General features: G+C 36.2%; 2 protein-coding genes across 4 annotated transcripts; one reads left to right on the top strand and one right to left on the bottom strand.

Moving 5' to 3' along the window:
* Positions 1 to 3: 3 nt before the first annotated feature.
* LOC107927708 (urease accessory protein D) lies at positions 4 to 2,392 on the top strand. Of its 3 annotated transcripts, none has more exons than XM_016858823.2 (8): positions 4 to 365; positions 456 to 521; positions 611 to 685; positions 786 to 830; positions 1,087 to 1,242; positions 1,403 to 1,485; positions 1,566 to 1,734; positions 2,133 to 2,392. In XM_016858823.2, exons 1-8 carry the CDS (start codon positions 261 to 263, stop codon positions 2,244 to 2,246), a joined length of 813 nt encoding a protein of 270 aa, XP_016714312.1. In that variant the 5' UTR covers positions 4 to 260; the 3' UTR covers positions 2,247 to 2,392. The 3 variants fall into 3 exon arrangements, with proteins under 3 accessions (XP_016714312.1, XP_016714307.1, XP_016714317.1); XM_016858818.2 differs by having other exon boundaries at positions 1,009 to 1,242; XM_016858828.2 differs by having other exon boundaries at positions 227 to 365; positions 456 to 531; positions 1,009 to 1,242.
* A 171-nt stretch (positions 2,393 to 2,563) lies between these two features.
* On the bottom strand, positions 2,564 to 8,736 carry LOC107927698 (UDP-N-acetylglucosamine diphosphorylase 2). The gene is made up of 15 exons (XM_016858807.2): positions 8,166 to 8,736; positions 7,829 to 7,883; positions 7,574 to 7,725; positions 6,908 to 6,947; positions 6,302 to 6,394; positions 6,117 to 6,220; positions 5,961 to 6,035; positions 5,405 to 5,444; positions 5,208 to 5,290; positions 5,050 to 5,127; positions 4,478 to 4,621; positions 3,871 to 3,938; positions 3,269 to 3,383; positions 2,961 to 3,117; positions 2,564 to 2,871 (listed from the first exon to the last, which is right to left on the bottom strand). Exons 1-15 carry the CDS (start codon positions 8,367 to 8,369, stop codon positions 2,774 to 2,776), a joined length of 1,506 nt encoding a protein of 501 aa, XP_016714296.2. The 5' UTR covers positions 8,370 to 8,736; the 3' UTR covers positions 2,564 to 2,773.
* Between the last annotated feature and the right edge of the window lie 4,966 nt (positions 8,737 to 13,702).

The raw sequence follows: 13,702 nt of genomic DNA, 5'->3' as shown, positions 1-13,702 counted from the left end.
CACCCACTTCTCAAGAGTGATAAAATTAGTCAAAACCATCTGCAGATGAATACCTCAAGTAGACGTAAATCTAAAGCAAGGATCTTTTGTACCGAGCACTTGACAGAGCTTTTTTGAGTTTGGGCTTTTAACTTTAAAACCCTCCATAGAACTTGGGTTAGAGTGTTCCACACAAAGCAGCCTGCCCTCTAACAAAGCCCAATGAGTATTTGTAATAGAGTGTTCCTTTGTTATGGGGTTGGGAAATATGGAAGTAGAAAATGGAAATGGAGAAGGGAAAGGTTGTAGTGGAGAAGGTGAGAGGAAAGTCAACAGTGATAAGAAGCTTCTCAAAGTATCCACTTAAATTCATTATCCCAAGAAAGGTTTTCTCTCTTCTTATATTACAACAGATAACTAACAAGTCTTTTTGTTTATTCTCTTCAACTGAAGCTGATGATTGGTTGATTCCTCAGGTTGGTTCTTCCATTACCGATGCTGTCTGGATTTACAGCCTCACCTATGGCGGTGGCATTGTCTCCGTATTCTCTCGTAACTCAGACATCAATCTTTCTATCATTTCTTTGTGTTTTCGGGGGGTTGTGAATTTGTGTATCGTTGTCTTTGTCAGGGGGATTCTATTTCAGTTGAATTTACAATTGGAGATGGCTGCACTGCTGTTCTTACTACCCAATCCTCTACAAAGGTCTGATCTTTATCTGATGAGATCACATATTGGTGCACTACAAATTGGGTTTTTACCGCATTGGTTTCTTAACATGGTTCCACCTGTGTTGTGGTATTAGGTCTACAAATCTTTGGGATCCAAGTGTTCTGAACAAGTCTTGGAGGTAACTATCCTTCCTTAGTTATGACCCACATGCTAATGCAGACTGATGCATAACCACTAATTTACGCTAACATCTTATCTTGGGTGAGACCTTTTATAAAAAAAGGTTCTACATTTTGACTGTGTTTAGATAAATGGTTGCGGTGGAAATGGCTAAGTTTTGCTTTGCTATGCAGTAGGCAAGAATTGGTAGTGGTGCTCTATTTGTAGTCATTCCGGATCCAGTAACATGTTTTTCCACAGCAAGATATTCTCAGAAACAGGTCTTCAGAGTGGTGTCCGACTCAAGTTTGATCATTGTAGATTGGTTTACAAGCGGCCATCATGAGAGTGGGGAGAAATGGGATTTTGAACTTTATCGGAGCAGCAACTGCATATTTGCCGAAGGCAATCAACCTGTCTTTCTTGACACCGTAATATTCTCATTATCACCTCTAGTTGTAATGCTAATCTGTTTATGATCATGATGCATTAAAGAAATGGTGGCCTCTGATGTTCTCGTAATGTGTTAATCTCTCTTTTTTTCTTTTATTTGCTTCCTCCTTTTCGCATTGTTCTTTTATGAAATCATAGGTCTTGCTAGAACAATCTAGCCCGGTGGATATAGCAGAAAGCATGCACGAGTACCAAGTCATCGCAATGGTCTTAATCTATGGGTAAATACTTAAGTTTTCCATTATTTTACCATTGTACATGTATTGAATTCATTTATGCTGAATCAGAAATTTATTTGTAGCCCAAAGTTGAAGCATGTTCAGGACCAAGTTCAAGAAAATGTGAAGAGGTTAATGTCTCAGCAATTACAGATTCCTTCCACTAGGTTGGGGTGCTGTGCTAAAACAAATTCGGATAATTGTTTGGTCAGGCCAGCATTTATTGCTTCCTGCAGTGCCTTTGGTCCTAAGGTATTTTCATCAGATGTAGCTGACACAAAATCAGCTCTGTTATTGTATTGAATTCATGTTTGCTTGATTTATAATCTCCGATCTTCATTTCCCTCATCTTTCTCTCCATCTATCAAATATTAGTACTGGTCATCTTTTCCCGGTCACTGGTCTGTTCTGACTGCATCTTCATATTCAAGTAGTTGAAAAAATATTTCTTCAATCTCGTCTTAGTATTTGTCAGATTGTTTACCCTGTAGCTTCAAACGATCTTAATTGTGCATAAACAAATTTGATGGTAGGAATAGTGTTGCGATACAAGCAGTAAAGATCGGTTTGGCTTTGATGTTGGTGTTGGTGTAGTTCCGTGAGATGTTTATCACTCAAAATGTTAAATCTTGTGAATAAATGTTTTGCAGGGAATGGGTGTGGTTGTTCGTGTAGCTTCTACAACAACTGAGGCAGTTTATAGATTCCTGCACCATCAATTGGCTGGGATGGAGCCCCTTCTTGGTGTCTCACCCTATTCTTGAACACCCACTGTCATTTTCTTTTTTTGTTATCTGATTTCAATAACTTAGCTTGTTGTCTTTGGACAAAAGACTTCCGGTGGCATCAGGTTCGGTTTTGATCTTTGAACATTCCCACCCTTAAAAGGAAGTTATAATTGGTTCTTTCATTCACTTGTTTTATCTTTCTAAGCTGCTGAAATTAGTTAATAATTGTTCATACAAGCAGCATCATGCGCATGGAAAATGTCATTTTCTTAATAACTAATTCAAGCTTAAATAATACAAGTATGGCAATCCCACTCACGAATGAATTAATGCACCATAAACCTCAAATTCCATGACTCGACAATGATATATGAATACAACAATATAACAGTCACAAGCGTCAACATTATTGCAAAAATCTTTAATTCCTACATTTTGCATTTTTCACCCACTCTTCATCCACTCCATCTAATTACATCCATGCCGTACAATGGATCTTACATCATCAACCCAAATACACTGCACAAATCATCTAGAATGTGTGGCTACGTTACAAAGTTGAACTAAAATGCGATTTCACAGGGTGCATGAAATGTTCTTCCACGGCATATGGACTCCAAGTTTTCTCCAGTGTACGAACAAAGTGGTGATACCTCCACACCTGGGTTCATATAAGACGTCAAAGCATATGATACACCAGGATCCCAAAAAAGACAAACAATATTGATGCTATTCGATCATGAAAATTACCAGTTGCATATAATGGCACTGAATGTGTTAAGAAGCCACCAGCAGCTACTACCCAACGTGTGTGTAGCCGCAGAACAAGCAACCTTGCACTGTCTGGAGTGTCATAATTTGAACCGTTGGCATTTTTCACTGGTGCAAACTCTTCCTCTCGTAATACCTGCATATTTTATAACACAAGGAATTACATGAGAGAATTAATCCCTTGTTACATGTCCAATAAACAGTGAAAAAAAGAGAATCAGAAGAGGGGGGGGGGGGGAACCAATAATAGTCAGTTGGAGCAAAAAATAGAAGGGAGAAGTGATCACCTCAAACAAAGCAGTTGAAGTAGCATATGGAAATGCATCAAAGACGAACTGCTCTAGTTTCAAACCCATTGTATACCCATGGATAGAAGGAACCTTTTTCTCCGCCAGATGGTAACTGCAGCCAAGATATGTATAAATAATATTAACATCCTTTAAAACGGTTTAGTGGGAAGTTATGAACCAGCGATGGCCCATCCAATTTATAGAGGTACCAAGAAATATAAGATTTATTTCAGATACTATACTCTTGAAGGAAGAAAGATAGCTCAGTTAAATTGTACTACTTTATGCATCCATTTCTCAAGGATGTCGGGGAAAATCTCTGGGATCAAAAGAATTGTCAGCTTGAAAAGAAACTGCGGAAGAAACAGACAACCCTCATTGGTCATGTTTGTTTCCAGTTCCAAGTGAGTGTGTGCATGTGCATGCACGTCAGAGAGAGGGAGGGGGAGAATGCATCAATCGTGCAATACATGGGTTTTGCATCTTACAAATAGATTATGATAATGTCGGTAACAGCACTAATTGACATAACATTGATCAAGTACAAGGCATAACAGATCAAAAGATGCATCTCAAAGGGAAGGAATAGCATCACTAACATGCCGTCTTTCTCAAGGCCATCTGCCACTTGGCTTAGGAAATCCAAAGTAAACATGTGCAAGCACACCTGGAAAGCATAAAGCATTGGCATAAGATATATAAGTGCAAGTATTTATCTTCACTGGTTACTGCAAACATATTCTAGGTATCAAAAGTGTCACACTTATTTGATAACATGACAAATCCAAAATAATAAAATGCCATTAAAAAAAAAAAACATAATTGATTTTAGAATTTGAATATTCTCGAGCATTTACCAGGTTAGCAATCATTGTCAATTTTCTATAAAACCAACATCTAAACTGTAAATAAAATCATTCAAGTCTATGACCCAGGAATTGCACAGCCAAGTAACATGAATTTACAAGCAGCAAACAGTTTCCATAACCTTCAAAATTCTTTGTTTCTTGAAATAGTTTCAACAATTTTACGCACTCCTATAGGTACCAACTTCAACTCTCACCTAAGCCTACAACCTAACATTGATACATTCTCACATATAAAAGCCTCCAAGAAGCCTGAAGATGCAGCATATTGAGTCCAGAAAGCACTATATTTTGTAAGAAGAAAGCAACATTTAATCAGAATAGATGAAAAAAACCATACATTACTCCAGCAAAAACGAAGGCGTCCAGTTTGCTGGTTAACTGCAGAAGCCAGTGATGAATCTAATTCACTGTATTCAACCACAGTAAGTGGCCCGCCTTTACCACGCCTTACAAAAACACCAACCTTTTCCTGGGGATAGGCCTGTAACCAAATTATAGAAGAGATTAAGATATTATAAAAAAACATGAAAAGCTTAAAGTCTATAATATTATCAAGGTCCACAAGTTGACACAAAAAGTATCAAGCCTTAACATGCCGTCATGTAATAGGCATTCTTCAAGTACAGATAAACGAGGTGCAGTAAAATTCAAGGAAGAATTAGCTTGTTAGCACTTTGCATGACATGAGGAGTGACTGAGATATAGCAGCAGGGCAAATGTAACACATGCTACAAAAGAATAAACAAATGGAAGGCATACCATTCCAAAATATGTTAAAAAAAAAAAAAAACAAAAACAAAGCAGAGATAAATGGGATTTTCAACATCAATAGCAAGCTCATAATTAACTAGCAAGAAAGCATATTCAACCAGAAATCAGATATACTTGAAAACTGAGAACATTAACTACCTTTTTCACAACTTTAGCAGCAGCAGCTACACCTTTATCAATGAAATATCCCAAGAAAGTTGGATCAGCTACACGAACCTGCAGTCAAGACTCACTGGCTCTCTAAAAAGGGAACATCAGGGAAATTTTAACCAAAAAATAAAGACAAGAAGACTCACCAATGCATTATCAACACCATAGCAATCCACATATTTAATCCCTCTCGCAGCCATATCCTCTAACAATCTTGAAGATTTCAGAGCTGAAAAAGAAATTTGGAATCCAATTAAATATTCATACAATGAAAGAAATCAGGTAACTTCACAGGTTAGTTGAACAGCAAACACAACCTATATCCGCTCTAGTTCTAAAATACCTGTATATACTCCTCCATTCCCATCTGGAGACTTTGCTACCTGGCTTAAATAAAGAACTCATATAACCACCAAAGTTGAAAAAGTTTTCTACTTGGAGCAAGAAGCAAATTGTGAAATAAAATAATATCAAATCAGCCAAAAGAAAAACCATTAAGTATTAATATTAAAGGGATACTTCTAGGAGAATAGTGTAGCTGGAATACTGCTGTTAAATCACACATGACACAACAGAATAGTAGTAACTCTTTTCCTCCTAAAACTTACAGACAGGTAATTTTACTTGGCCTTTCAACAATCAGCATTCATTTTCAAGATTCTCAACCCAAAATTGAAGTTGTGATGTTATGATAGTATTCATTAATATCTGATGCAAATCACTATATAGCAAGTAGAGCTGTTTAAGAACTTTGACACCTCCTAAAATGCTCTGAAACTTCTAGGACAAATATAACTATATGTACAGAGGACATTGTTAATTAAAACTTGAACTTTATTTTATTCAACCAAAAGAAAATGTCACTCTAAATTCAAGCTCATTCAGAAAAGAAACCACACCTTGAATGGAGTCTCCATGATATATCTACCATCCTTTGAAATGCAAGGTTGGGTGCCTTGCTGGAAAAAGGTAACCTGAAATACAACCAGACTGAAGTCAGCAAAATTAACTAAAGATAAACCATAACGAAATCAGAGAATCAGAAACCATCTTACTTGTTCTGCTTCAAGACCAAAGTATTTATGACTCTCAAAGAATTTACGTGTTGCATCATCAGTAAATGGGCTAGTCATTACATACCAGTGTATAGTCACTGAGCCTGCAATCCACAAATATCAAATTAACAGGATAACATACAAGCAAAACGGAATCATGCAGAGCAGATGGAGAATATGTTTACCCTCATTTTTAGCTTGTGCGGCTAATCTTTGAACACACAAAATCCGCTCAGCTTGCAGTTGAAAAAGTGACTTCCCAGAAGGAAGTCCAATATCTAAAATCAAAATACAAAAATAAAATAAAATTATAAAAATAAAATTTAAGCAATAACCATGAAACAACTAAAGCTATTCGAATAATCACTAATTATCTAACAGATTCATAGCTTCTTGAACCAAAAAGAAAATTTGTTTTTTTCTTCCTCAACTGCTTTGTAATTATGAAAATGCTTCCTTCAAAATATTTCTGATTATTCCATACATTGCCAGGACATTATAGTGTTAACCATTAGACTTAAATCTTTTCAAGAACCGTATGATCCTCTATTTTATTTAACTTTGTGGAATGTCTCAGAATTAAACAATGATTTCAGATCCAGAGGGTTTGGCCACATAGAATAGTGAGAAAGGAAAGCATTAAACTAGGTTAAATGCTTAAGTTCCACACAGGACATTCCCTGAACATGTCCTGATCAACACCAAAAATTAGTGAAAAGCATCATCAAAAGAAACTTGAATGCAGCATAAGATTTTCAAAACCATGTCAGCAATGAGTAAGAATTACTCACTGAAACATCCCTTGGGATCTGAACTTCCAAGCCGAGTCCCCTACAGCACATTTCAATCACAAGGAGATAAAACACAAGATAAAAAAAAAGGAAATAATACAGGGTTACTTGACAGGGTATCTTATTTATTTATTTGGATAATTTGGGTAATTTATAAAGCAGATTTAGATCCCTTTTTCAGCAATGAAAGAGTATAGAATTTAGTAAAGCATCTTTTTAACTAAACAATTATTATTTGCAGGAAAATATTGAAGCATCCACTTTCTAAGTTAACCTAACTTTATCACTAATTATCATTACTAGACATCCAATAAAGCAACATCATACCAACCTTTAGTAAACAGCAATTATCCACTTTAAGAGTTCATGGGCCCAGCTTTTTACATTAATAAATGTGCATATTGGTTATCAGAAAAAAAGAATGTCTAATACGTAATGAGGGAACCATTCAAAAGTAACATCATTCCAAAATTATGGAAAGACATGACTCCTCGGCCAAGAACCGGTGATAACAGCATCATTAAATCTTTCTAGGTGAGGCATAAAATATATTAGATCAAGAAGAAGCAAAATGAAAACTCATATCATTAACTATTGTATGTAATAAATCTCTGAATCTGGATTATAAAAGAGATTAATAAAAAAAATGGAGATAGATGATGATACCTGGCCACCGGATAGAAGCAAAACAGCCAATTTGCCTTCCGATATAACCTTCAATCCCATTTTCCACCACCTTTCCCTTTCCTCCATCGTTCTCTCCTCTGCAGAGGACACGCAACTCTCGGGAACTGGCTCTATTGCTGCCACCGGCAGTCCTAAAAGCCCCACCAAGAAACAGAATCATATTAAAAATATAACTCAAACAGAGTGGACTAAACAAGAGAGCAATCGAAGGATTTATATTACGTATAGACGCACCTTGAGATCGAAGAGAGCAGCGAATGATCCGATCTATTCTCGAAAGATCCAAACTCTGAAGTATGGAGACCGAAGTTGAATTATTAATTAAGAACTAAAATTGACTCACGAAGCTGAATTTGCTTGGAATTGAAGAATTAAAACCAAAAGTTACAGGATTTAGAAGCGAAATTGAATGCTTGGAGTGGAAGAAAGGCATACTAGTTAAAACTTGAGAGGAAGGAACAAAAGTTGTATCTTTTTAAGAGACCAAAAATGAAAAAGAAGAAGATGTTTTAGAATGTTTGAAAGCAAATATCGAATTGTGATGATGATAAAAGATCTAGAAAGAAATGACCTGGATATCCTTGACGAGGTGGAGGCGTTCATCAGGAGAAAGCTCGTCCCAAAGGGCGAAAACGTGTTCCTGGCCGTAGTCCTTGAGCCTCTCGACTAATGCTTGCGGCGGTGAAGACGTCGGTGGAGGGAGAGGTGATCCATCAGCACCGCCAGCAGCAGCAGCATTGCTGTCTGCGCCAACCACCATCGTTGGTTCCCTCATTCTTAATTTGTCTCTTTGGGAACCAGACAAAGGTTAATTGTTTTTGTAATGGTAGATTAGATCTCTGGTTTTGTGGTATTTAGTTGGGTTGGGTTGGGTTTGAAGTATGGCTCAAGCGACTAAGGAATTTGGTTTATGTAAATGGGCATACAGAGAGGGGCAAAGGAACAGTGGAAATGAAGACAAGAATATCTCTGACTAACCAACTTCTACAGGTGGACACCTGTGAAAACGCTAATGCCTTCAATGCCTCTTTTTCCAATCCCACTTACCGTAAGTCGGTGAACCGCGAATTTACTCTTTTCCCTTTTTTTCTTCAAATTGAACCGTGAAATTACACTCTTGTCAAATAACCATAACATCACTTAATTCAAACACATGTTTATGTTTTGATGTTTATATACTCGTTACACATAGTCCGAGTAGGGGACCATTCCGCCAAATATTACACCTTACCAAAATACTACTTTGTTAGCCGTACACTTCACTTGATAAAATCATTTTCACTTCACATTTACATAATTTGTAACTATATCACATCAAGTTGCATTGTCAGCCTAATAAAGGGACCTACTTTATGTGGCCATAGTTATAGTCTGCCAACAGGGAGAAGGCATATAGCCTATGAATGTTTTTTCTTAAATACCTCTTCTAAGGTCAATGAAGCTAAGACAATAACTTAACTTACCAATGTCTTCTCCTCTCCCAGTAACACTAAACTCTTTCATCTCTCTGAACATTTCTTGTAGCTCTTAACCTATCGAGTGAACTACCTCTCTAACCTCCTCTATCTTTCTATCATCAATAATTGGTGCAACAAGCGTGGACGACATGACTCATTCCAACTCTAATACCTTGCCAAAAAAGAAGAAGACCAGAGGTAGAATCCTCAACCTCAAACTCAAACAAACAAGGACTAACCTTAATCACTCTACCAACAACTACACCCTTAAGCTCATACAAGCCACCACTTCGACCTATACAAACATTATAACCCATACTATCTTTATTACGCAATGTACCCAAACTACTTGACATCTAAGTACTACACCACTTATCCAAATAGAAGCCATATCTACCTCCCCCAAGCCTACCCTTACTTAATCCCTAAGGAACAAAACTCTCAAAAGCCTTAACATTAGTTCTCGACAATTGACAAAAAAGGTAAGAGAAAATGAAAATTCTTGAAGAGAAACTTTTGACTCAATAGAAAATCTAACAATAAAAACAAGAAATAAATCAATTAAACGAGAAAATTATCAAAGAATTACGAGTAAACAAAAAACTACTAGAAGAACAACATGAGGAAAATGCTAAGTCATTTCCCCATTGATAAAGAAACCCAACTTTTCATCCACAATACCACCTCAGATGTTGGATCCTCAACAACACGCTAATTTCTTTGAAGACAAAATCTAAGTCTTAAGGAAGGAAATGAAATTTTTTTGTAAGTCAAAGTAGATAGATGATGGAATGGGGCTACAATAACAAACCTTTAGCCTCGGGAATAGCAACATGGTACATTTCTCTAACCTTTAAATTGCCTAAAGAGACATATTGTAACACCCTCTACCCGACCTATTCATCAAGTCCAAGTATCGAATGCCACAATAACCCGAATGACTTAGCAATATTTCTTTTCTAAATTAAATTACATATTAGTCAATTTATATTAACTAGTGATAAAACTTTAAAGCTTCATTTTCATAAACAAATTACAAATTTACTGGACCAAAGCAAAAAAAAAAAGAAAAAACAGTAAAATGATAACTAAAACCCTAAGGCAGAGGCTCTATGAGTGCATCTCTGTACACATGCAAGTTTTCAAAATTCACCTTACTTCTAGAGAAGTCTCGCTTAGTCCATGGAGAGTTTTGGATATTTAAATAACCTGCATTTAAGCAGAAAACTTATAAGTTTAGGGGAAACTTAGTGAAATCCACATATAGAATTAAAAGGAATGTAAGGTATCTAGCTCAAAATTTTAACTCCTTGATATTCGCAATTAATATCTCCAGCGGGTGACGTGGTGACTACCCAAGTGGTTTTGACGTTTGCAGTCTTTCCCACATTCTAATGTCCCCTCTACCTTATATTATTCGAGATCACTAATAGCACTAAAACTTGTGCTATGTCAATCTATTTCCTTTGGAGACTTTTTAGAACATATAGTTCTGACCCATGGGAGCTCAATAAAATATTTGTCATTCCTCATGGCTATATCTGACCTCCACTTTCCATTATTCTTCGACGGATTTTGCTGGCCATCTGGCCTTAGGCATATATTCTTTCCCCCAAAACCCTGATCAACCTAATAAACCCTTTGATTGACTTTTATCAATTATCAATATATTACTACGTCCTACTGCAAACTAATTCATGCCTACTTAAATCGTGTAGAATCCAAAACTTTCCTAACAGACTAGTATATGTATATACCATATTTACTTTCTTACCTGAGGAGTTTTCTTTTTCTTTTTCACTCATTTGGGGTTGAGACACACCTTTAGCACCCTTCTTTATTTTGGAGTTTTATGTTCTTTAGACGCACCAACTCATTTCTTCTTGTGACTTATCATATCTTTCAAACCGCGAACTTCATATTCACCTTGACATCCTTTATGAATCACGAATCTTTCGATTATGATCCCTATGTCTAACTTTCTGGAGGATTTTTCATGTTTACCGTCCTGATGGATCATCCCGTGTTTATTATTCTTGCAGATTATCTCGTGTTTACTGTTCCAGTATATTATCCTGTGTTTATTGTCTCGGTGGACTATCAAAGTATTCCATAGAGTCTTTTAGCTATGGTCTTAGTCCTGTTTACCATAATGCCATATCGCCTTTCAGCCATGGTCTTACTGGAACACCTAAAATTTGTGAGTCCTACATTAGGTGAGTAGCCCGAAGGAATCTAAGTAGTGTAGTATTATCTGCCCAATTGACACATTTGGCGTATACTTATGGTGCATAGTTGATGATAGAGCAAAAGGTAAGGAATGTTCTTTGAAGGATGTGAATGTGTGAAATTAAAGGGAATAGTAAGAGTATTAAGGGCTATTTAGGTAATGAAGATAAAGCAAAAGGTAAGGTACACCAAGTTTTCCTAGTTACTATGCAAGTTACATTCTAACGAGATGGTCAGAAATGAATAATGGGGTAAATTAAAGGCATGAAAAGATTATGGACTCTTGTATAAGTTTCCTTACAACTGTTAACCCCAAGAGGGTAGTTTTGAAGGTTGATGACACATGTTAATTTCCACTATGGAAACATGAGTTTTCTTTGGATATATCTTGATATGAGCTTTAGAAAAAGAAAGAGAGTGTTATCTTCTTCCTTTTAACTGAAAACACCATTTTTGTCTTGGTTTGGAGTTGATCCGGGATCTTTCCTGCTAAGTTGAAATTAAGGATTTGAGTTCATGCAGATGATTGCTTCATGTTCAGGGGTAAGTAATCTGGATTTGCATGTGGACTTTTGATTAAGTCTGTTTATGAGTGTAAATAGTAAATGAAAAAGTAAGGCTTTGCATGAAAGATAACAAGGTTTTTAATAATAATAGAAGTAGTCCTTAAGCCGACTCTTACATGCATAGTATTATTCAATATGCTTTTATAGAAAGTAGTCACACTATGATTATGAAGTTAGGAAAGTATGTTAGAAAGGTGATGTTGTAGTATGGTCAATAAACGAGTCTCTGTATAGTACCTGATGAGTTGAGCATGTGATGGATGTTCTGATAATAAAACAAGGTTACATGAACAATTATGGAATGTATGAGATGAATCAAAAGAAAATATATTAAGTCTTAAACAGGGTCAATGCATGAAGGTTTGTCAAGTGAGTTTGAGTCTGTTCACTACATTAGAGTCATCTAAAAGAGTTCGTCGGGCCTTTAAACACAATCTTCTGAAAGGAAAATTCCATGGCACCATATCGTGTAAAGACCATATCTAGTGGGCTATGACATCATATCGAAATACCATATCGTATAAGATCATAATTGGTGGGTTATGGCATCATATGGAAAGAACTGAAGGAAGATTATTACCTAATGGAGTTTTCTGCGTAACCTCATGTAATGTGAGTCTAGGAGAATCCCTATCGTGAACACACCAGAAAAATGGAAGCTTTTGTGGTAATCTATGAAATGGAAGCCTTTGTGGCGATCTATGGAAAGGAACTCCTTCATAGCACATTCTAAAGGAAAATCCTAGAGGCTATCATCTGAATAGAACACTTTTGTAGAGAGCCTGAAGGAGAAGAATGGTAAATATGACAAACTTTGAAGGAATAGTACATATGGCGAACTCTGAAGAAAAAGTGCGTATGGCGAACACTGAGAGAAATAGTTTTTTTAGAAATGTTATGGTGCATTGTACATAGTCTTAAGATATGTATAAGAAAATGAAATGCGCTAGGGAATGTGGTGAATTCATAGTATGAACCAAATAGACTAAAAGAATAACTTCCAGAATGGAAACAGTTAAGGAATCACGAACAAGCTAAGTGAAGAATGTTAGTGATGTATTAGAGGTACTAAGGGTTAGGCATGGTCACAAGGTAAGGTATGGTGTCTATGTCATGAAGAAGAAGGTACTCACCAAAGTCAAGTTGAAGAACGAAAAACAATGAAATGATAATGAAATTTCTAGAATGCATTGTATTGAGACAACACAGGTAAAAAGGGAGTTTAACTCACTAAGTTCTCATGAACTTGCCTATGTGCATTATGTTATAGATAGGCTGATTGGGTATGCCAGGAGAGATGATGCCAAGGCTACACTAGAGGTGGTGGGGCAAACTATTATGCATACAGAACGCGTTGGCAGCAAAATTGTAGTCAGTATTATCACTAAATAATAAAACAAACAAAACATTATAATTAAGATATGATATTCACTTGTAAGTTCTCGCTATTTTTAATCTTGTATGATGGTTGTAATTATCTATGATACTTCCAGTTGTAAGTTAGTTAGAACAGAATTCTTAAATAAGATGTAAATTTTGAAATTTTGTATGTTATGTTTGTGAGTAAGTCTGTAATTAGAGGTGTAACACCCAAGATCTGAATCTGGCGAATTAGATTGGGTCAAGATTATTACAAGTTTGGTACCAAAGCTCGGTTTAGCCAATTCTTAGACCATGAAAACGAAAAAAATCATGTATGTATAATGTGCCGAGCCTGGCGGAATCTCTCAAGTATGTGTAGGCAGTTTTGTAAGGTAAAGGATGTAATTACAAGTAAGATAATAACAAAGGTAAAGAAATGATTGCATTAATAAAAAGAAAAAACATTGGTTCAAGGATTGGCGAGATCAAAAAAA

This window comes from Gossypium hirsutum, chromosome A12 (genome assembly GCF_007990345.1).
Source record: "Gossypium hirsutum isolate 1008001.06 chromosome A12, Gossypium_hirsutum_v2.1, whole genome shotgun sequence".
In the NCBI taxonomy this organism is placed as follows: Eukaryota; Viridiplantae; Streptophyta; class Magnoliopsida; order Malvales; family Malvaceae; genus Gossypium; species Gossypium hirsutum.
Note: the sequence above shows the minus strand (reverse complement) of the source record. Positions and strands in the feature narration are given on the sequence as shown.

Bases quoted from the DNA above. Each gene is read 5' to 3' on its own strand.
- LOC107927698 (XM_016858807.2), bottom strand. From the start codon at position 8,369: ATGAGGGAACCAACGATGGTGGTTGGCGCAGACAGCAATGCTGCTGCT. The intron at 6,395-6,907 runs GTGAGTAATTCT...TTTTGATTTTAG, and splicing joins AGATCCCAAGGGATGTTTCA to ATATTGGACTTCCTTCTGGG. The intron at 2,872-2,960 runs GTAATTTTCATG...ATATGAACCCAG, and splicing joins AGTGCCATTATATGCAACTG to GTGTGGAGGTATCACCACTT.
- LOC107927708 (XM_016858818.2), top strand. From the start codon at position 261: ATGGAAATGGAGAAGGGAAAGGTTGTAGTGGAGAAGGTGAGAGGAAAG. The intron at 686-785 runs GTCTGATCTTTA...TTGTGGTATTAG, and splicing joins CTACCCAATCCTCTACAAAG to GTCTACAAATCTTTGGGATC. The intron at 1,243-1,402 runs GTAATATTCTCA...ATGAAATCATAG, and splicing joins AACCTGTCTTTCTTGACACC to GTCTTGCTAGAACAATCTAG.